The following is a 23,501-nucleotide window of genomic DNA, read 5'->3' as shown; positions in this document are numbered from 1 at the left end:
GCCCTCTCCTTCACTCGCGTTCTGTCAGCTGCTCCTATTGTTCGCCTCCTTCAAAAATATTAGAAACACTAAAGCAGAAAACCCAAGACGTCATGAATTTGGTGTTGCTCCATTATTTCAGCGACTAGAAGTGTCAGCAAGTTTCAACCGAATGACATTTGTTCACAGTGTTTGGTGCGTTGTTACAGTGTAACGTGCAATGTGAACGCAAACCGAGCCAAATGAAGAATGGAACTATGTTGCAACTTCACCTCTGAATCGCACCGAACTATAGGTGTGAAAGCGCGTGTGAACCACGATAACCCAAAATCCTCTTTTCTGTATTTCAGCCTAAACTGTGGCCACACTTGCTGCAATTACTTACACTACTGCTGACTCAGTGGTTATAAAATGGAACTAGAGAAGAGTCTGTTACAGCTTTGATACCAGTCTTTTCATTTGTTCAACAAAAACAGTCAGACTCCAGCAGCTGTCAGTCAGGTTTATCTCCACTGTTAACACTGTTAAATTCATTTTAATGCTATCAACATTTTTTCTATAGATTTGATTTTATAATTGTTCACAAGCTGCTGCTCTGATGTTTGTGTGTAGGCATGTGAGGGTGAGGTTGTAAGTGCGATGATGTGTGGTTTGCTCGGCCTGTTGTTTGCTGACACACCCTAACTTGCTTCCTCTCTCTTCCCTTTATGTGTGTGTGTGTGTGTGTGTGTGTGTGTGTGTGTGTGTGTGTGTGTGTGTGTGTGTGTGTGTGTGTGTGTGTGTTTTCAAGGGTGAGTGGTTCAGAGAAGGTCAGGCTGCAGGCTGTGTGCAGTGGGTGAATGCCAGCATTTTAACCAATGTAACGATCTTCTTCTTCATATATTCCATTATTTTCTTTATGTTTTTCTATCTTACTCTCCTTCACACACACTCTCACATACATATGCATGCTCCGTCACTTTCTCTCATCACCTACTGCACATGTGAATGGGTCACGGCTGCAGTGACAGTGCTACAAGTAAACTGGCTTAATTGAGGGCACATTGCTTTATTGTTTTTAGTTGATTAAATACTGCATGTGCAATCCTGTGTCATTCAAATTAGATGCCAGTAATGTGGATTATTTTTACTTGGGTGGAGCTCATGATTGTGGTTTCTCAAGTATGTTTGTGTGTATGTGTGCAGTTTACTGAAAGAGGAAAAAACTGATTGCCAGGCATGCAGTTTTGATCAGCGCGGAGTGTGAAATGAACTGCTCACCCCGATCAGCCAAGTTATCTTGGTAATGCAGCTAAATACGTATGTGAATGTTGTCTGTCAACGGTTTGACTGGTCCTGTGGTTTAACACCTATACAAGCAACATGATGTACTCTTTAATGTTCCCACGATCCTCTGCCAGGCTCAGCTTTAGCTCCCTATTAATAACAGAAACTGCCATTACTAGGATTACTGTTGCTATTTTTGTTCATATGTGGATCCACCTGTGGTTCTACAGCACAAAAGTCTTTACATTTTATATTATATAATACAATTATTTTCTTTTTGTTATTTTCAGGAAAATGCAGAACTATTTGGTATTCAGGGATAGCACATCTGAAATGCATTGCAAGATATCTTCAAATATGACAAATTAATTTCAAGTCAAGATAAAGCTGCACCTTCAGTTGAGGTTATTTCTTACCCATAAAGTATGAATCCCCAAGCTCAAGAATAATCTTAAAATTGCTTATTTTTCCCCCCTTCTTGACACAGAACAGATCCAAAAACATTTTTATATAGATCTGAATCGCTTTGTGCTGCTTTTCATGTTTTGTATAATTGTAAACTGAATATGGTTGGGGTTTTTAACTGTTGGTCAAACAAAACAAGATGTCACTTTTGGGTATGGGAAATTGCCATGTTCATTTATCACTTTTTTTTTTTTATATTTTATAGACCAAACCATTAACCAAGTAATCAAGAAAACAATCAATCAACAGAGAGCAAAATGAATCATTAATTGCAGCCCTAGTTTTATATGCATAAATCCTGACTTTGACAACTTATGTGGGAGTAAAATATATATTAGCATTGATAAGTATATGTCGACTATGTGAATGGGTGTGGTCTCTGAACATGAACATCAGTGGAATTGTCTAGTTGGTAAATTGGTGAACGGTTGGTAATGTGGGCAGAAACCATAACCAAGCGTTTTACCAGGAAACCGTTGAGAATGGTTCCATGGGTTATGGGGTGTCACTTATGGTTTTGGTCCTCTGGCTGTTGTCTTTTGCGGGTTTTTTTTTTGTTTTTGTTCCTATACTAGCAGAGGATGTAGCACTGCACATAATAATAATAATAGTAATAACATAACATCACTTTTAAAAGATTCGTGTTGGCACTCAAAATGAAATTTCTTTGGTGTGCCCGAGTGGAGGTAAAACTTGAGTGGAGGTGAAACTTGAGTGGAGGTGAAACTTGAGTGGAGGTGAAACTTGAGTGCGGCTTTCAAAAGCTGGTAGCTATCTTTGAGGTGACACTGGAGGTGAAGCAGGGCGTGGGCAGAGCTGTGAGAACTAGAAAATATAGTGTTTGTGTGTTTTTAATCCAGAATGGATCAAATCAGATATTGTGTTATCAACAAAGTTCACTAAGGTGAGAATTACTCATACAAGCTGCAGTGATGAGTCATGGTATCTCTCATCTATCAGCGAATACATGCTTTACATCCTCCTCTGGAGATACTTGAGACCTGAAGCCTGTGATATGTGTTTATTTTTGTTTTTTTATGCTTCTCTCAGCATGTGTTTCTCACCACAAAGCAAAATTGCAATTTCTACTTTCGCTCTGTTTTGCTGGAAACGGATATGATGTAGTCGCTGTCGGCCGTAACATATAAACAGTTAGTAAAAAATATTGATTCTAGGGAAAAGAATCCATCGCAAAATAAAATTACGATGCATAGGATTTTAGATTTTTTTTGGTGCCGGTCATGTGACCTGTAAGGTGGAATTTTACCGGTCAAATGGGAATAATTCCGGTCAAATATTTTCTGTGTTTATTGCGTTTAAATACAATTGATAGGCAGGCTATATACAGGATAATATCACCAAGGCATGCTGATTCATACTAGTTGTATTTAAATGTAGGCTACTTGCTACAGGCAGAGAGGCCAAAACAATTAAATCAATGCACATAACATTTTAAAGTGCCAATCTGAATTAAATTAGGCCTATTTTCCATTTGCTTGGCAGAGGAAATAAAACAATACAAACTACAGTTTAAGCAAACAAACTGGCTTAACAGTAATGCTGCCTGCTGCAACTTGAACTACAGTAGCCTATAATACTTTCCTGAATAAAACATGATTGTTTCTTCTTTTAATAGAACGAAAGATATGAAAATCACTGTAGCCTATTTTAACAGACGATCAGAATTTTCGGTCCTCAACATTGTTTTTTATTACCGGACAACGGAAAGTCAAGTAAACTGCAACTTGAACAGGTTGTCCATGCCATGTTTTAGTCTGCAAGCATTTGTTGGCATGGTGGAAAAAATAGAGAAACTTCCCTATGATATGAAAACTCTCGTCCCCGTGATGATGGTTACCTCTGTCTTCTATCTCTCTAGGTAAGAGTACACCAGTGAGCATGTCTGGCACAGCTGACCCTTCCAAACCATGTGACCCCTTCCAGCCATTTGGCGGCGAAGCCATCGACCCGTTTCAGAGTAAAAAAGGCCTGGGAGACCCGTTTAGCGGCAAAGACCCTTTTGCCCCATCCTCAGCATCAAGTAAAGCCTCTAAAGACTCTACCTCGGGTTTTGCAGACTTCAGTTCTGTAAGTTGAGATGGGTGATACTGTTTAATTGCCAGTGTCTAGACCAGGCCACACAGCTCTGCACAGACACCAGCACAGTCACTAGATTTAAGTCATAGCGACTTTAGCATGCTACAAAGACTGATGAGTGCTGAAAGTACTCACAGGATGTAGCAGAGTCAGCATCTCAGTCGTTACTATATGCCTTAGAACAAGGTATGGTCCTAACATGTTTTGGGGGCTTGAATCTGATTACTGAGTACAGTGACCTCATTTCCAGTTGCTATTAAAACACGATCTGTATCTGATAGCTTATCTGGATTAGTGAAAAAGGCTAGTTTGTTGTCAAGTACGACAGTTTATGGGGCAGAAGTGCGATAAGGAGAATGCTTATTAATACCAGTTGTGCGAAGGCAAAAGCCCATTATCAGGTGTCATTTTTCAGATTAGCAACTCACAATTGTTTTCATTATCAATATTGATTAAACTTGTGAATATTTTCTTATATGCTGAGAATAAGACAACCAGAAAATTCATTAAAAGAAGTTCAAACAAATAATGAAGGTGCTTTTTGGAAGGGAACACAAACGTTCAAAAAAGAAAAAAGATCCAAGGCACTCTTCTTTCAAAAAGTTAAAAAGCTTTTATGTAGATGGCTATTACATATCAAAATTGTTAGTATGTTAAAATAGAGCTGGGTAGCAACCCACGAGTAGCGGCACAAACAGCCTTCTTTGCGGTATAGCCCTCAGCACACAGTTTCCCCTTTTGTAGATACAAGGTGATTGCAAACACCACCAGTAAACTCACAGGTAACAAATGCCAATTCGTAATATTGTATTACTGAAAAAAGAATAAAAACATTGCTAAAACAAACAAAAATGCAAATTCACGTTTTGCCTAGTTCAATGCCAAATTTATCAAATCATATGTGACAATAGGGCTCAGCTAGAACCTCGGCCGAGGTGGTACCAAAAAAATGTAGCAGGTACCATCCAACACTTTTGCAAATGGAAAACCCCAAAAAAAGAACAATTACAAGCAAGTCGAGTTAAGCCGTGGCGTGCCGCACCATGCAGTGGAAATGCGTCATAAGGTTAAAGAAAAAAAAAAAAAAACCAATTCAAGCTTAGATGACAAAAAAAAAAAAATAACAAACAACCTCACCTCACAAGCGCACTTATTAACACGTTGGAGACAAATATAGTTTAATGTCCCTGTGGGGAAATGGGTCACAGCCACACGCTGCACCAGCAGCAGATAAGCTAAGAGCTTTAATCCGTACACAAACTGAACTGTGCACGTTCCTAGAGTCTTGTCGTCCCAGTTACTTTGAGACCCAAACTTTCTCTAATTGCACAGCACTACCCATTGTTATTAGAACACTGACATATCTAAAGGTCAGCCAAAAGAAGTGAAGGGTATTTATAGGACAACTATTGATGTAGTCTATAAAGTACGTTTATTTATATAGCACTTATCACAGACAGAGTCACAACGTGCTTCACAGGCCAAAAGAATAAATCCATTAAAACTGTATCCAAGTTTAGCTCCTTTTAACCGCAACCGACAAAGAGATACTATGATTGGTAATGAGGGGAAAACTAGATCTAAAATTCACCGCTGTGACACAACATTTGAACCCACTTTAGAAATTGCCGTTTGGTATTTAAGCCGCAATTTTTTATTTTGGCGCGAAGAATATCATAAGTTTGTCAGGGTTTCCCCAGACTGTTGGCATAAGCGTCAGTCTGGACTAGTAGAGTCTCTGAGAGTACACAAATGGAAACAAACACAAACCTGCTGTAACCCATAGGCAAACAACGATGAGGAACTCGCACCAATCCCTCAGGGAATGACAAAAAAAAAAAAAACTGATTTCAGTCAGGCAGATGTAAGTTATTTGGTACATACTCACTGTTTTCTAAGCAGGGAACATTGCTTCTGGCTGACGGGTGCTACTCAGTTCAACTATGAGTCCGATTTATCCTTCTGACATGAGACGCAGCAGTATCACTAATCAACTCTCAGCTCTTGAGTCTGTCTGCCCTGCATGCCCTTGCTGTGTGTGTGCTACTATGTTCGCCATTTGTTGTTGGTAGTTGCTTAGTGCTTATACTCTGCTGTCTACGGAAGAGGATTAGGGCCACATGTGTGAGTTTAAAGTCAGAATTCTGACTTTGAATTTAGAACTCAAATTATTCTTTTTACATGTGGCCCTAATCCTCTTCCGTAGCTGTCTGTTTTTGTTATGCAGGTTATATATTATTATGTTACTGTAGTTTTGCGTCTTCTCACCACTCTCAAGCGTCCTCTCACATCTTTATTCTCAACCTGACAGCGGCGCAGGACTCTGCTTCACCATCAGTTTTTTTAATTGGACCTCAGATGCAAACTGACTGCTTCACTATAAATGAAATCATTATTTATGAAAAATGAATAAGCACATCATTTAAAACAGATGTTCAACAGCCAACAGTTCAACAGCCATTCAAAGGCCATTCGTTTGAAGCACTTGTCAAGTTTTGGTGAGGATGGCTGAGCATGAGCAACCAAATGTATAATTTATTTGTGAAGTGATTCAGAACATGATGAAGTGCGTGTTGATTTACTCCAAGGATGCTGCTACAGGCACACTTTCAGTGCTCCCCCCTATATGCATACAGCGGCGCAGCCAATCGTGAAGTGCTTAGAGATTCCCACCTGCAGTCTGATATCATCACTCAGACCCATCTTTTGTCACTCACTCTCTGCATGTCACATTGCATGTTTACCTGCTCTTTCCTTTAGCTCCCAGTGCTATTTGTCACTGCGTGAAGGGATTCACTGACAGTTCTTTCACCACAGTCCATTGTCCCATCTGTAACACTTATTGGCAACAAGTGTTAACTTCAGTAGCTTGTTAGCATTGTAAGAATTCATGATTGAAGCTCTCAATAAAAGTAGCTAAACACAAATGGTGTGAACAAGAGGCCTGAACAGAAACTGCAGGTATCCCTTCACAGTCTGTGTGCCATGGTGTAAACTCTCCTGGTTCAGGGATTTCTGGTTTATAATATCTCTCTTCTGTAATCCACCTCTCTGACAGGACCTGACAAAGCCAAGGTAAGAGATTGAACACAATGAAATGCACATAAAATGATGTCAATTAATGAGTGACCATAAGGCAGTGCATTTCAGATGTATGTCGAAGCATTTGTTTTGGTAAAAAAAGAAAGAAAGGATTGTACCTATGTTATATATTTTTTAGTTGTGTACTAACATTATCCCAAATGTTTCCGACTATGTTCAAACCCAGAGAAATCTGTAATTGTAATCAGGGGCCCAGAGCGTGTCATTTGGGCGCCTGTCAATGGCGTCATACAATCTTTAACCCCTCTAGTTGCTCTAACTTCCGGTAAAACACACCAGATAATACGTTAGAGCAGGGGCCCCCAACATTTTTTAGGCCAAGGACCCCTTAGCTGAAAGAGAGACGGAGCAGGGACCCCCTACTACATATATTGTATAAACAGGGTTTCCGCGGGGTCTTAAAAAGTCTAAAATTTCACAATCAAAATTGTAGGCCTTAAAAAGTCTTAAATTCGCTGAAGTATTGTGTTCTAGGTCTTAAATAATTTTAAACAGGTCTTAATTTCCATACGTTTTAATGCTGTGGCGTTGTAGTTCTTTCTTTCCATAGTCCAAATATAATTTGCTGTATATGTATAGATTATTATTTCTCCGTGTCGCTTTAATTCAATTTGAATACATTTATTTACAGCGACACGGATTATTAGTTCTCCGTGTCGCTTTAATTCAATTTGAATACATTTATTTACTTTGCAAGTACTTTTGTGACTCTGCATTTCATTGTACTTTAATGTCGTGATATAGGTCTTAAATTTGATTCATAAAGGTCTTTAACAGGTGTTAAAAAGTCTTAAATTTGAAACCTGCAAAATGTACAATGCATTTAAACTGGACCTACAATAACACGTAGGGCGGCCTAAAGCCTTTACACATACCTTTTCATGGTGCATATAACACTAAGCTTTTGGCATATTCATATACTTATACATCATGTTTTAATTAGGGCTGTCAAAATAACGCGTTCATTTCGATTAATTAATCTGAGAACAAATAACGCGTTAAAAAAATAACGCAGATTAATCCATTCCATATTGACGTTTGACCCGGAGCCGTTCTAGCCACCATTGGACTGTAAAATGAAGGAGGGAGACGAGAATGTGCTGCCTGGATCATTAATTGGAACATTTACTTGTAAAAATCTTCTTCCTGCCAACCCTGGCTACCGAAATCTGGTGCCACTGATATGTCTGCACTTCTCTCTGATGCTCTGAAACACAAACACCGCTGCACATGACGCTAGTTAACACTATACTCGACAGCAGCTAACGTTAGCCTACCGCTAGCTAGTAGCTGGATTAAACACGGTTACAATGCTGACAGCTAACGCTAAACGGTGTAAAGTTTGACTGTGTTTTACTGTAGAGGATTCAACACCGGGATGTAAGAATCTGCAGCTGCCGTCGGAAAAACCACACAGACGGTGCGTTCAATGAAACTGGTAAACTACAGCCTCGTGGTGCATTTGAAGTTATTGTAAATGTCCTTTTCCCATCTGATGGTTCAACAGCAATTTACTACTGAAATTAGTTATTGTTATTGTCATACATTATTATTAAATCATTTCATTTTGACCTTATGGCCTTAGCAATAAACAAGCCGTTCTTTAATGCCACCGACTGTTGTTTAGTACCCTTTTTTTTCTTTTCTTTTTTTACTTTCTTAAAAAGTATCGGTTCAGGCACCGTTAATTATGTATGCGATTAATTTTGATTAATTAATCACAGAGTATGTAATTTTTAAGATTACATTTTTTAATCGATTGACAGCCCTAGTTTTAATGTTAAAATGTGGCACAGTAAATCCTTAAACGTGCGGTATACTCTGCGCAGCCGACCTGTCGCACGCAAATGTGACATCATGGGAGCGCCGTAACTAAACTTAGCACAAAAAGTAAGGAAATTTGTGTTTGGTAGATTACTTTTTATTATTTCTCTGTGGTAACAATGCTTTTTGGCAATAAATCTTATACCATTGGAAAGCCTGTTTAGTTCTCTTTCAAATGGTGCCCCATTTGTAAGGAGCATGCATTTGTGGGATGAGCAGCAGTGCTGCCCTTATTAAATTTGCCAAATCTTCTCTGCCAATGCCAAACAGCTTATTCTGCCATGGACTCGTTTGGTGTTTGGTGGATTGGATGATTGAAGTTTGAAGAAACAAGACATATTGGCAATTTAACAATTGATTCATTTCACAAACAGGAGCCTCAGTAGCGTGTGGAAGAACCATACACAGCCACAACAGCCTGGCACCTCCTCCTCATGCTGGTCACCAGCCTGGTCACACACTGCTGTGGGATGGCATCCCATTCTTCAACCAGCATTTGTCGCAAGTCAGCCAACGTGGTTGTGTTGGTCATTCTGGCACGAACAGCACGCCCAAGCTGATCCCACAAGTGTTCAATGGGGTTGAGGTCAGGACTGCTGGCAGGCCATTCCATCCTCTCCACTCCCACATTCTGGAGGTAGTCTCTGATAAACCCCGCCCTGTGGGGGCGAGCGTTGTCATCTTGGAGGATAGAGTTCGGTCCCAGACTGTGGAGATATGGGATTGCCACTGGTTGCAGGCATCTGATTGGCAGCACCTGGGGGTACCAGAAGCTCAAAACAAGTGTCAATAGAAACAGCAAAATAACCTGTTTGGCAATGGAAGAGAAGATTTTGCTCATTTTTCATGGGCTCATCCCACAAATACATGTTCCTTACAAGTGGGTCACCATTTGAAAGGGAACTAAACAGGCTTTCCAACGGTATAAGATTTATTGCCAAAAAGCATTGTTACCACAGAGAAATAATCTACCAAAAACAAATTTCCTTACTTTTTGTGCTAAGTTTATTTATACTCGTGCGTGGTGGTCGCGACACTAGTTGCAGTCTTCTCCTGAACAGAGGTGGTGCTAATGAGGAAAGGCTACCGACTTTGCTATTTCTACGGACTAGAAGAAGAAGAAAAAGGTAAACAACTGCAGAACTGGCAGCAGCATTGCCGTCAATGCTTCGATTTGATTCGATGACCTACTTTGTCAGATCAAGCCTTTCATTCACCATAAAAGAACTCATCTTAACCCAGTAAGTTTACAAGAGAGACTTGCAGTCACTCTGAGAGTCCTGGCATCCGGTTGTCCCCGAACTCATCCATGCCTCCTGTTTCCGCTTTGTCGCGCCGCTGAAAAAAATAGAGTGGTGCGCGCCCTATGCTTGCGCACTCAAAATCCTGGTGCGCGCCAGCTCGGCTGCGGCGACTGTAAAATGGCCCTTAAGCTTATCTGTGTCTGTGGATGGCTACCTTATGGCTACCTTAGCTGTAGGCCAGTCAGCCCATTATCAATGTTGTGTACATAAAAAAAAATATCTTTACTAATAATATGTAGGATTCATGTTAATGTATATTTTAAGACATATCTTATTTTTTTTTTCTAAACCATCGAAACAATAATTTGGCGGCACCATGGAAATATCTTTAAAAATCTAAAAAGGCATCACTTTAGCTCTCGCTCTCTCTCTCTCTCTCTGTCTGTCTGTAGTTTGGGAATGAGGCTCAGCAGTTGGAGTGGGCGAAGCGAGAGAGTGAGCGAGCAGAGCGAGAACGTCTGAAGAGGCTAAGGCAGCAGGAGCAGGAAGACTTGGAGCTCGCCATCGCCCTCAGCAAGGCCGAGATGTCCAACGCGTGACCTGGAACCCCCTGACGCGTTGACGGGCTAACATGCAGACAAAACATGACTGACACCTAATATTCAGACACATGGCACATTACTGGACTTATTCTCAAGTGTTCATACAAACTCATACACACACACACACACACACACACACACACACACACACACACACACAGGTCCTGCACCTCCACTAATTACATGCAATGACTCAACGAATGGAACAGAAAGAACTTCTAGGCAAGTCTCTCCGCTAACCCTGCATTTAAATTAAAAAAACAGGACAACAAAGCTGAGGGAAGCCGAGAACTCATTACTGTATAAGTCTCCTGTTGACGTGAAGAGACAGAGGACTGAAGGATGAAAAAGGAGAGGAGGAGGAAGAGGCAAGAGGGGCCTGATGGAAACAAACGGATGCACTGTGTATATGCACTATAGTGGCTGGACAGTGATGTGATCCATTCACTGGGCTCAGCAGACTAGCTGACAGAACACCTCAACAGTTTGAATTTCAGCGTGTTGTGTTTGTTCTCCAGCTTCACTCACAATGTGGCGGAATGGCATGCTAACTAAACTGTTGCTATCAGTAGCAACAAGCAGCTGTGAAGAACAATGACACTACAATTCAAACTGCCAAGGTATTTCTTAAAAGGGATTTCTTTTTCCTGATCTACAGGGGTGACGTGGATATATCACTGAGCTACTGAAGGTATAAACTGTGTAAGTGTTAAGTGTTGAGTTGTTTTGCGAGTAAGAAAATGCAGAATGAGGTGTTACGTAAGTATTGAGTTTATAGAGAGGCGTATAGAGAAGACTGGATTTGACGGTCCTCAGGATTGAGAATTTTCAATTTACAATTTTCTCTCTTTTCTCAGTTTTCTTTTTTCTTTTCTTCTTTGCTTCTCATCCGACTCCGGTTGAGTTATAGAGATATTTCTTCAAATATTAGTTTTCCTTTTAATTTGATACCACACAAGGGTCTGCCACGGGAGTAGAGACGTTGCTGTGAAGTGGGGCCTGCTTTTTGCCCTGAGTACCCTTAGCGGGTTAATCTGGCCCTGAGTTTAGCACGTTTTTCTCTTTCAGGTTTGAAAGAGAGGCACTCCCCTTCTCTGGCTCCTCCTGTGTGAAAAAAGACAATTTTTAACCAACATAAGTCAAATATATTTCACTCTTGTCACATTATGGGAGAGAAGGAAAAGCAACTGCTCTTCCACTGCGTTGAACAAAAAAACAAACCGATAAAGATCCATTACACTGTTTCCCTCTAATGTGACCTGACAGTGAAAATAACAGCCTCTCATGTCAACATATCCTTTAAGTAACAGCAACAAATTGTACAGATATATTTTCTTTGTCCCTGAGTGTGAGATTGTATTGTGATGCCCTGCAGTACTCTCTCTCCCTCTCTCCTGTGTACATAGATACCCAGAGCTAACTATGCCTCCTCTCGACAGCTGTACTCTGATCCAGATGCTGTGATGTCACACCACATTCAACAAATGAAAAGGCAAGATGAGGGAATTCATTTTTCAATATTTGACCTTGTTTTTCTTTTTAAAGAATGAGGATTTTAACACAGTTTTCACAAGCTGGTTGCTATTGTATTGTCTTGACATGTTTTAGTTTTAAAAGAACATAGTTGCGCTATTAGTGTTTGGAAAAGGTTTGGAACTGGCTGCAAACAGGTGCAAGGCTGGGAATTGGAAATATTAAAAAAAAAATGCTATAGTCTTAGTTTCAACGTGGGCTTAACCACTCACCTCATTTCTCGATGAGTTGTCCCTTTTACTTGAAATGGTGGCTGATGTTTGAGTGAGACAGACTGAAGTCGATTCTGGGGTTTGATTTCATGTGGACTTCAAAGCAGAACTTATTTTCTGAAGACTTTTCTGTTTCACTCAGAGTCCCTCTGTTGTAGTTTCAGATATCATGTTGTGTTTTTATATATGCGAGTCTGTATTCGTGTGTCCATGACCAATCATATGCTTCAGTCAGTGTTTTGTCACGTGCATGTCCTGCAGTGGGATTCTGCTTGGAGCATATGTGTTCTCCTAAATGTTACTTTAAGGGATGATATATGGACTTTCTCATTTTTCATTACCTTAACTTTGTAATGAGTGGAAGAAAGAAGTCTTACACTTGTCTTAGTGAAAGCATAGCTTGTTGACATTGTAAGGCAATTTTCACACTTGGTGCCTTTTTTGAAGCTGCTAGCGTCTATTTTACATTATAATCCTGTGGAGTAAACCGTGTTTTAAAAAAAGTCCTGACTTTTTTTCTGCATTTTGGAGTGTCTTTTTGAAGTTGAAAAACGCCCTACGTCAAGCGCTTTTTTTGCCAGACCCTTCGTTTCTGTAACAAAAAAAAAAAATTGAGTCGGAGCACAGTGATTTGTATTATATGACCGGGTGCTCCCTGTACAGGGAACTCGCTTTGTTTTATCTAACATTAGCACCGCTCTCTCTCTCTGTTCTTTCTCTAGCTCCCTCCACCACTTTGTTTTATCTAACGTTAGCGCCGCGCTCTCTCTCTCTGTTCTTTCTCTAACTCGCTCCACCGCTTTGTTTTATCAAACGTTAGCACCGCTCTCGCTCTCTGTTCTTTCTCTAGCTCGCTCCACCACTTTGTTTATCTAACATTAGCACTGTCCACATAGCGCTCTAGGATACTGTAGCAGTAGCTGTTGTTATAGCAACGAAAGACACTGTCGGCTGCTTTTTGGAACCAAAAGCCAGCTTTTTGGAACCAAAAGCCAGCTTTTTTTTCTTTTTTTTTTTACTACAAAGGTGCCTCAGTCAACTTTTTCTCGTCCAAAAAGACGCCAAGTGTGAACTTAGCCTCAGTGTTCATTATTGAGACCAGTAACCACTAGCACTAACCACTAACCACTTTGGTCTCAGGACCGTCATACATTGTACAGTGCTGGTTGTCCTCTGATGGAACGCAAACATTTCAATAAGTCTGGCGTTTATTAAATTTGTTAGGAAGAAAGGAAGAATTTTGAAAATACAAACTCCTCTTACCAGCTTCTAAGGTGGAAAGGCAGGTGTGACGAAACGATGTCAATGGGGATGTCAATGAAACGGCCCATTTGTGCGACATCCTGTTATGTTCTTAAACCCCACAACAAAGCACACGTAGACTTTATATTTCACAATTACTGTTTTCCGTCAGATCGTTTATTGATTTCGACGTTTTCGACCGCACTTGAAGGCAGCTTTATTTCACAGGAGAGAGAGAGAAAGAAAAGAGACGAGCGAGACATAGCGCATGCTTTGTTGTTGCAAGAAACATTCAGCGATTCAGTGCTTGTGTTTCGTTTTTTTACCCTTTTACCCTCGTGTTTTAAAAGTTTCCTGTGGCAGCTATAGAGGCAGTGATGTTTCCTGTTTCCTGTACGGGACTCTCACACCGCCTCAAACCATAGCTCAAAACGCTCAAGACAAGTCTGATCTCTGGTTACATGATTGGCCACCGCAGCGTGACGTGGGGTTACGTTTCTCCAAAATTTGAGTCGGTCACAACTTTTCGCTGCAGGCCCACTGCTTTTTTTTTGCGTGTCACCCCTGGGGCAACCCCCGCCGCAGCCTAAACACACTACCCCCATTCAAAATGAATGGAAAGACCTGCGTTTATGCCACACCGTTGGACGGCCAACGCAGGCAGTCTGAACACGGCCTTATCCGCAGGATTTCATGACGCAGAATGGTGATTGATTTTACACTGTATTGACTTCAATGGTTGTCACCTCTTTCCTTTGCGGTTTTTTCTTATTTTACACCTGCCTATTTTGTTGCATTTAGCCTTAAATGTTGCTAAATAGATCGCGTGATATTAGTGAGAGTTTTATATTTTCCACATTTTTCCCCTAACAAATTCTATGAATGCCTAATTAACAGAACTGTTTAGATTCTGTCATATGATGGTCCTCAAGGCTAGGTCTCTGTAAAATGCTAACAAGCCTTATCTTGGGATTAAACTCCAGGACAAACACAATCATTTTTAATCCAATAATTGGACAAGCACATTGTGATAATAATTATTATTTTGTAACTACTAAGATAGTGTGTAAACGTCTTGGTGTTGGGTCATATTGGACAGAAATGCTGATGTTAAAGTTCATGTGCAGCCACTGATTCTGCCAGATAGAAATGTGAACCGCCTCTTCCTTGCCATTTCTTCTTTTGTTTACATATCATGCATATTTACTTTACTGTAGCTGTTACAAACTGTGTACCTGTAGGGCAGCACTGTCCCTGGTACATAGTGAGCTTCTCTAAGCTGTACACGCCTATGAGCTTCCATTTGCTTCTGAGCCATACAAGTCATATTGGCATTTTGAGCATTTGCCTTGCTCCCGGCACACTGTGGTGAAAATGTTACGATATGAAGAACGTCATTACACCTGTTTTCATTACTCATTGGAACCAAAGGGCGCTGTTAGCTATCAGCTAACAAGTAGCTTGTTGTCAACTATTTGCCATTAGTTTTGATGAGGAATGCCAACACTGCTTTCCTAACGAGGTATTTTAGCTTATGTTAAGTACCACCAAAAGTATAACTGGGGACTGGGGTTCCAAGACCAAATCAACATTTTATGCCGCATTTCCAACTATGGTATGGCTCAATGTTTTTGTTGGTTTTGCCATTAGCATAAGTTGTGGATAGTTGTGGATAGTGTCTGATATACTTTTTTTAGTACTACCTCGGCTGAGCTTCCAAGTGAGCTAAGACGATACTAGAACGGCAGTTTCACGCGGCGACACTATAATGATAAGCTGAGAATTAGAGGATGGATACCCGACAGTACCCGACGAGCCGGGCCGGGTTCGGACAGATATTTAGAAATGATGTTCGGCTCATTTTAAATTTAAAACAGCTTATTAACGTGCCCTTGTCGCCCCGTGTGCGCTGATGCGCTCATCTGTTGACATTTCCGAATGCCTTCCTACAGTTGCTTAATAAAAGCGGGCTTTCCACACAAACAAACTTACATGTGTCATTAGTATGAGAAAAAAAATTGGATTTTAACTGTGTCGGGCTCGGATCCGCACTCTACTGAGAATCCCGCCTACACTGAGAGAGTACTGAGGACGTACTATCTGCAGTGGAAAATGAAAAGAAATAGTAACTGGTACCAGGAAAGTGAGTCGAGTCGAGCAGAGCCGCCCCATTTGATGAAACGTGGCATTAGTCTCTCTATTTCCAGCTCCCCTATCCTGTTTATGGTTCCTTCTGAAGACGTACATCTTAAAAAAGAACCTCGCACATAAAAAAGGTCACACATGTATAGTTAATTAAAAATACAATGAAAAAGGCTCAGTTATATCTTTAGACAGCTGAGCACTGTAACGTAGAAAATGTATTGTGACATTACGTAGCGTGCTGCCAGCTAACAAGTCAGCTTGTTGCCAACTGTTTAGTTTGATATGGAATCTCATTGCTAACAAAGCAATTTTAAGTTTTTAAAGCACCACCAACTTGTTCACAACAATGTGACATGCACCTTCCGTTGCAAAAAGAAAAAAGACTAAGACTAGTGGAGCAAAGAAAAGTACTCAAAATGTGTCTGTGGTCTTTTAGTCACAGCCAGATGGCTCAGCGGCATTTTGAAAGCAAACCCTTTGTGATACGTGTGAACAGAACTCATGTAGAAAAGATCTGACTCTCACAGGGTGCAATAGTACCTTCTGCTTTGGGGGCATTGGGTAACTCTTCTGTTAACTACTGTGTCATTTATAGGAGATGGGCCCCAGAGTACAGCTGTGACATTTTGTGGTCAATATTTTTGAAAACAATATTTTCACACATTACAAGTGGCAACACCCAGGAAGCAGAGAGGGCTTCATTTAAAATGTCGTCATGTCAAATGCTGCCCGGAGTAGTTCCCACAAGCAACACAAATAGTTGAATATTAGAAAACATTGACAAAAAAAAAAGCTCAAGGTGCACTTTTTTCAAGAGCTTTCAACCACATCTCATGTTTGAAAGCTCAGGGGAAAAAAGTTTTTGTAAAACTACTGTTTCAATGGTCAAGAATGAAAGCTGTGCTCATCACTCACACTCACTGAGAACTGAGAGAGTGCTGGGTATCATTTGGACCTTTTTGATTCTAGTGGCGATACGATACACGAGTCTCGGTACAGATACCAAAACAAGTTCTAAAATGTTCACTATATATAAACTATTGTAAATTAGTCTAAAATGAGTAGTCTCACATTGCCAGACCTTCCTCCACAGCGCTGCGGAGGATAGCGTCGGGAAGAACTGTTTGGTGGAACATGTGTACGTTCAAATATTGTTTTAGTCGTGCAACAGAAAACTCAGATTGGACAGATAGTCTAGCTAGCTGTCTGCATTTACCCTGCAGAGATCTGAGGAGCAGTTAACCATAGTCCTCAGAAATCCACCGGAGTTTAGAACGCCAACGCAAAGAAAGAGGAAGGTGACGGACATCCAGCCGAAATGAAAGACATCCGGCGGAATTTGCGCCGGAAGTGGAACGTTGTGGATATAGACTAAAAATTTGTGAAAGGAAATTGGGTTCTGTGTGCTCAAAGAGTAAGTTACAATATTACAAATCGGACCAGATATTTGATGCAAATCTATGGTACTTTGGCCGGTTTTCCAAACTCGCTGCTATAAACACATTTCAGTCGGTACCCCGGCAAATTGGTACTTGATACCCAGCCGACTGTGACCTGTGACCCTCCATCTGTTCTTCACGTGTTTCTGTCCACCTCCCTCTGACCTCAGCCCGTCTGCAGTGTACTGCTTAGAGCGGTGAATTCCATTGTCATTTAAACTGTCATCTGATACCTCCATTGTGCAATAGATAATGTTTATTTTTTATTGTTGTTTTGTGTAACCTGTGAAACCAGTCGGATGTTTTTTTGATATGTTATGTAGCGTATGTTTTTAATATAATTATTTATGCACCAGCAACCACCCACTCCTCTGTCCCGACTTTGTAGAGGAAGTTCATGCTTTGCTTGCATTCTGACAGAATCTACAAACCTTTCATTCCAAAATGCTTTTTGGTCTATTTTGAGGGAACGCAAATGGTAACGCAATGTTCATTACTCAATACGTTTGAATGATCAGCAATGTTAGCAGTTAAAACATTAACTATGTTAATAGGATGACAGCTGAAAAACATTGTAAAAAAATGTACAACTTCTTTCTCAGTTTTCATGTGCATTTAATTTCTCTCAAAATGGTGGATGTTTCATTTTGGTATAAAGCCTTTGTCTCAATGACATACTGATGCTTAATAGTAAGCAGCCCAAACGTGATTCTGGACTTTTCATTCTCCATTCACTTTCTCCTTTTCTTCTCTGAAGCTTCTTGGATTCTGCCTTCAACTGCCCTTCCTCCCACGTAGGCAAAATACTCTGAGCTGTCTTTATGTGTTTGAAGATGCATACGATGTGTATACAGTCTGTATAGTAACATGTCTGTCATATTTGTCCTATAAAAAGTGAAGATGAAGAAGAAAAAGTAAACTTGATTAGGAACCATTTGGACGATTGCTTACAGTTACACTAATCGCTGAGAGAACAGTGATCCTCTCCACATGGTCTGTACTGTTTACTACAATAAACATGTCAGTTGAATGAGAATGGAGTGCTGCTCGATTTGTTACAGGTGACAAGTCAAAGCCTGTTGGACCAGTAGAGGAACTCTAAAAGAGACATGAAAGATTTTCAGTTGAGTATTTCCAGTGTTTTCCCTAGCTTTTTGGAAGACTTAGGTGCATGTATTTGGTGGGGGTTTAGGCTTCCTTCCTCAAGAAAATGTAACATTTTTCAATTAAAAGTCCAACTACAATCATTAGCTCTGAGAAGTCTTTTAGTTTCGGTCATTCGGCTTTTGCTGCCCAAAACGCCTCGGGTGCTGCACCTAAACATAACAATGGCGGGGAAAACCCTGACTTCCGTAATGTAATATTACACTTTCATAAAGTTGAGTTGAGAGTCTCCAAAAGCTGATTAAAAAAAAAAAAAAGAGTCAAAATTGAAGCAGCAGGTGCCGAAATATTTGTACTTGTGGCACCTAGTGTGGGTCATACTCCAAACCACAAGTTTTCGTGTCGTTTTCAAGCCCAAAATGAGATAACCCAGATGACATCACTATGACATCAACAGGGTTTTTTTCTCAGACTTGACAAAGCTCCTACAGAGCCACGGAAGACGTTGCACAACTGTTTTCAGACTTTGGGTAGTAACAGTGAACATTCATTCAACCTTTTTATCCTCGAGAGATCATTGAGGGGCGACCCTCATTTTCAATGTCATCGAGTCAGAATACAAAGACAAATACAGAACAACAATGCAGAAAGTACAATCATACGAAATATAGAAAGAAAATAAAACATTCAGAATTGGAAAAAAAGATTTGATAAATAAATTAGTATAATAAGGATGCAAAAGAAAACACAATTATGTAAAGCAGTTACAAGTAGACGTTTACAGGTTTAAACCAGATTTCTAAATTATCCATGAGTTGATTTTAAGGGAAGGGCTATAATTTGGTCCAGGAGTCGGGTGCACTGAAACTAAAAGCAGTTTTTTTCAAGTTCAGAGCGAGCTAGTGGAACATGAAGTAAAAGCCAGTCAGCAGAGCGAGTATGATAATGTCCCTCTGAGTAACAGGCTGCATCTCATGGCCCTTATTTGATAGCTCCTCGACTCCTCAGTCCACAGCTGAACCGGAAGTTGTTCCTCCTCGTTGAAAGGAACACGCCGACTTATTGGGACTTTAGCTTATTCACCGTATCCCCCAGAATTAGATGAGTCCATACATACCCTTCTCATCTCCGTGCGTGTCGTAACTCTGTCTGACGCACCCACCGTTAGCCTAGATCCTGGAGGTAACCGGCTCCAACTAGCCTACCGCTAAGTGACAAAATAACACCAACATTTTCCTATTTACATGTTGTGATTTGTATAGTCACAGCGTGTACAAATAACAAGGTCACATGAGACACAGCCATCTTCTAACCGTATACATACTGGGAACTATATTCTCAGAAGGGGAAGCATTGCTACTTCGGCGGAGTGATTTGCTCGCAGCACCTGAGAAGCCCCGTGGTGAGGAGCAGAGAGTTTGCCTGGAGTTCCTTCAGAGTTGGAGTAATAATCACTCCGCCCAAGTAGCAGTGCTTTGCCTTCACGCTCCCGGTTTGGTATGGCGCGTGGCGGAGGACGGAACAAAACCGCGGCGCAGACGGAACGCAGCAGAGCCCGGTGGAAAATCTGGGTTAGTTGTGGCAATATCACTGTGTTCTTCATCTCAGCAGTTACTCTGATAAGTACAGTGTTATCATAGCCGGTAGAAATGATTGACAGAACAACACCTACTTTGTAATATACCAAAACCAGAACGACCCTTTAAATGTGCAATTGTCCTCTTACTTTGACGTGTATTAAGACAAGCTGTAGACATCTTGTTCTCCGAAGCAGACAGGGCCTTGCAAAGAGTTTACACACAAGCTGCAGTAACAGCTCCATCCCTCCCAGACAGCCACAATGTGCAGCGGATTACACTTTCCAAGGCTACAGCTGTGTAGTGTGAAATGAATGCTGTGCAAACACAGCGGCCATTTCTGGACATAGCAGCTGAAACCCAAGCAATCTGCTATGTTAGCGAATGCTAACTGCCTCCGTATGGAATAACAGGAAATTCCTCGCTAGGTTTGTGTTTACTCTATGGTAATGGAGAGGAGGAAATGAAAAGCCTATTGGCTTTTAACCGGGAATGTGGGTCAGGGAGAATTGGAGGATAAATGTTGGTTTGTCCCTCACAATAGTTCTGGATCTCTCTCTCCTGGTTCTTTTCCTCTGACCAATGTGCTTTCACTTTCAGCCTCATCAGTTTCTTGCTCCATTATTTTCAACCCGAAAACACACACTTTTGTATTTAATAGGGGGGATAGACCAAAAGGGAGCTCAAGATACGGTTTGTCTTATATTTTTATGGAAATGATTAATTGTTTTGTGCCCCTTTTTCTGTCACTCATTACTTGAGAGACCATAATTTTTATTTATTGATTTATTTATTTGCATTTCTTTTTTTTTCTCCTTCCTTTTTCTGTATATTTATTTTATCTTTTGATGTGTGGTTGTTAATTGATGGTTAGACCCGATCTGTCATGTGTTTGTGGAATTAAAAAAACAAAAACAACAAAAAAAGGAGGACCATGAATATACGGATGAAAGTAATTCCAGCTGCAGAGCAATTGTTAGTTTAGTCTACAATTACTCACGTTACTGTAATTAAGTAGCCTGGATGCCAGCCGAACTTAGCCCCGCCCACAACATTTGAGGTCAGGAAGTTCGGTCTGGACTTGATCCGTTGTGGAGCAACTATGCTCGAACCAGAGCTGCTCGGACCAATGAAATTGTCAGGGTGGGCTTTATACGATGATGGACAGATGATCAACAGTAACGGAATCAACCACGTCACCAAAGAACGCTTCGGGTTGAATTTATTTACAACAAAGATGGCTGCCGCTGGAGAATTGAGATGTGTAGATTACGTCAGCACGTAATCTACACATCTGTTAGAGAAGATAACAACAGCGCATTCATTTTAAAAGAGGAACAGAAAACCGCAATCACGTATGTATACACATTGCCACACCCGTCCGCACACGGAAACTGCTGCCTCTACCTTTGCTCTGTCGAAGCCTGCCTTTGACTTGCAGCTTCTAGGTCTATCCATTTGAGTGCAGAGGCATTTTCTCCATGATCACATCCCAATGGAGCAGTATCATACTTAAGTATGTTTTGTTCAGCTCACCTGGTACAGCATATGCTACACGTACAGAGGCTCAGTCCTTGCTGCAGCGGCCAGGGGTTCGCTTGCGGCCCTGCGTGTAGCTCCCTCTCCCACTTTTGTGTCTAAGCTGTCCTATCAAATAAAGGCCTAAAATAATCTTTAAAAAAAGTATGTTTTGTTTGAAGTGATGTACTAAATAACAAAAAAGGTCTCTAATGTTGCTTTGACAACGTATCTGTCGGAAGTGCCAAATGGCTTTGTGCCCTCAAATCACAAAAGACTGTGGTTTAATTCAATAAAAGCATAATACGTATGAATAAGATATTAAGTAAAGATAAATATAAAAAAAAGTGTATCGCTGTTAAAAAGTAACTAAGTAACTTTTACTCTGAGTACATTTTAAATAAGCTACTTTTACTTGAGTCCATTTTTATACTGGTAATTTTACTTCTACTTAAGTAAAAGTTCATCAAAGTAATAGTACTTGTACTCTTTCCACCTCTGGTAATTACACACCTGGTTTTGCCCATTCTGAATCAAAATTAAATAAAATGTGCCTGATTTAGGCCTAAAAAAAAACTTAAATTAAAGTGAAAGGATTTCTTATTTCTTTACCAGAATGATATTGCTGGCATTATTACACAATATATCCATATACATGTACAATCAAACTACAGTTAACATTCAATAACACACAGAGATCCATATACTCCAGAAAATACACACCAAGAAAATACATTCCCCTAATAAAGGCCAGAAAACCCCTGGAATAAGTTAACGTGGAAGTGTAGTTCACATGAAGTGGCTGGTTACCTTTCACGAATACTGTCATTGCAGACTGATCTCATGAAGTGGCGTATATGTGACACGCCAATTCGTATGCCATTATTGGCGTGTTATCAAGACGCATACTCGTTCTTTAGCGTGTTTATCAACGCCGTTTGGCCTCCATTGACTTACATTACCTTGCGATTGCGCGTGAATTTACGCTGTAGTGAGTAGTATGAAAGGGCGAAAATCCACATAGGGAGGTTGGTCGGGGTGGTGGATGGGTCAAACACAGGACTTTCACACAGGAGACCGGGGATCGTGTCCAGCGTGTCACATTTCCTAAACTCAATCGTCGCTTTCTTCTTTTACTAAATCCAACCGGTTCTTCTTTTCCTAAACCCAACCCGTCCGCTGTATACGGCGCTCAAAATGCATGCAGATAATACTGAACTTGGCTTTAGCAAGTGGCGTGTATGTTTACGCGATAATACGCCACTTGTAGAAAGTGGTGTGTATGTTTACGTCCGCTGTATAAAGCGTAGACATACACGCGGATAGCTCAAAATGCGTACAGATAACACGCCACTTGGCTTAAGAAAGTGGGCGTGTATGTTTACGCGAAATCATGATGTCACGTTGCTCATTGAACCTGCTCATCAATCATCAGCATTTTAACATTGTCGCTGTGAGCATTTAGGCTGAGTACAGCCTCACAGTGCTGCTAGCATGGCTGTAGACTCTTGTTCTTGCTTTTCTCTGCAAAGTCTGTGGAAATCTGATCTGGCTGTCCAAACAGAAATCAGCTGCCCAAATACCAGATCTGTTAGAGATATACGACACATGCAAATCTGAGTTCAAACATATTTGATTTCATCTGTTTACACAGAAATGGAATGAGCCGTTTGGAGCAACTCTGGCTTGCAGAGAATCACACTGTTTTTGTAACAGGAGTTTAAATAACAACCTTCCACACAGTCAGGAGGCCTTTATTGAATCAACCTTCACACACACACACACTAGGGCGTAATTTCCACTGGGAACGGGGGGGGGGGGGGGGACGACGACACTTTTTTAGAGCCTTTAGAGTTTGTGTCCCCTACATTTTCAAATTAATTGGATATTATGTTTTGAGCAATAGAGAAAGTAAGACATCTTTTTCTTATACATAGTTTAGTACTATTCTTTCTGGCATAATTTATGATTAGGTTTAGAATAGATTCATTATTTCCTGGATTTTGTGTGACCATAGTCCCTATAAATGTACGTAGAAATGCAGGCGGAGGACCCCCCAGACACCTTGTTTTGTGCCCCCCCCAAACACACTTCTCAAACCAAAGTTACACCCTTGCACACACACACACACACACACACACACACACACACA

General features: G+C 40.7%; 1 protein-coding gene across 6 annotated transcripts in view; it reads left to right on the top strand.

The window, feature by feature from the left end:
* The window catches only part of eps15l1a (epidermal growth factor receptor pathway substrate 15-like 1a), a 66,847-nt gene extending 54,009 nt beyond the window's left edge, over positions 1–12,838 (top strand). For 5 of the 6 annotated variants that reach the window (XM_078259508.1, XM_078259505.1, XM_078259504.1 and 2 more), the window contains 3 exons: positions 3,590–3,751; positions 6,866–6,882; positions 10,430–12,838. In XM_078259508.1, coding sequence (XP_078115634.1) covers positions 3,590–3,751; positions 6,866–6,882; positions 10,430–10,576 — 326 coding nt within the window. In that variant the 3' untranslated portion in view covers positions 10,577–12,838. Of the gene's footprint in view, positions 1–3,589; positions 3,799–6,865; positions 6,883–10,429 lie in introns of all 6 variants that reach the window. The other variant, XM_078259506.1, reaches the window with a different exon arrangement.
* Positions 12,839–23,501: the final 10,663 nt, after the last annotated feature.

The sequence above is a fragment of the Sander vitreus genome, chromosome 9 (genome assembly GCF_031162955.1).
Source record: "Sander vitreus isolate 19-12246 chromosome 9, sanVit1, whole genome shotgun sequence".
Classification (NCBI taxonomy): domain Eukaryota; kingdom Metazoa; phylum Chordata; class Actinopteri; order Perciformes; family Percidae; genus Sander; species Sander vitreus.
The sequence above is the reverse complement of the archived record's forward strand: the minus strand, read 5'-3'. Positions and strand labels throughout refer to the sequence as shown.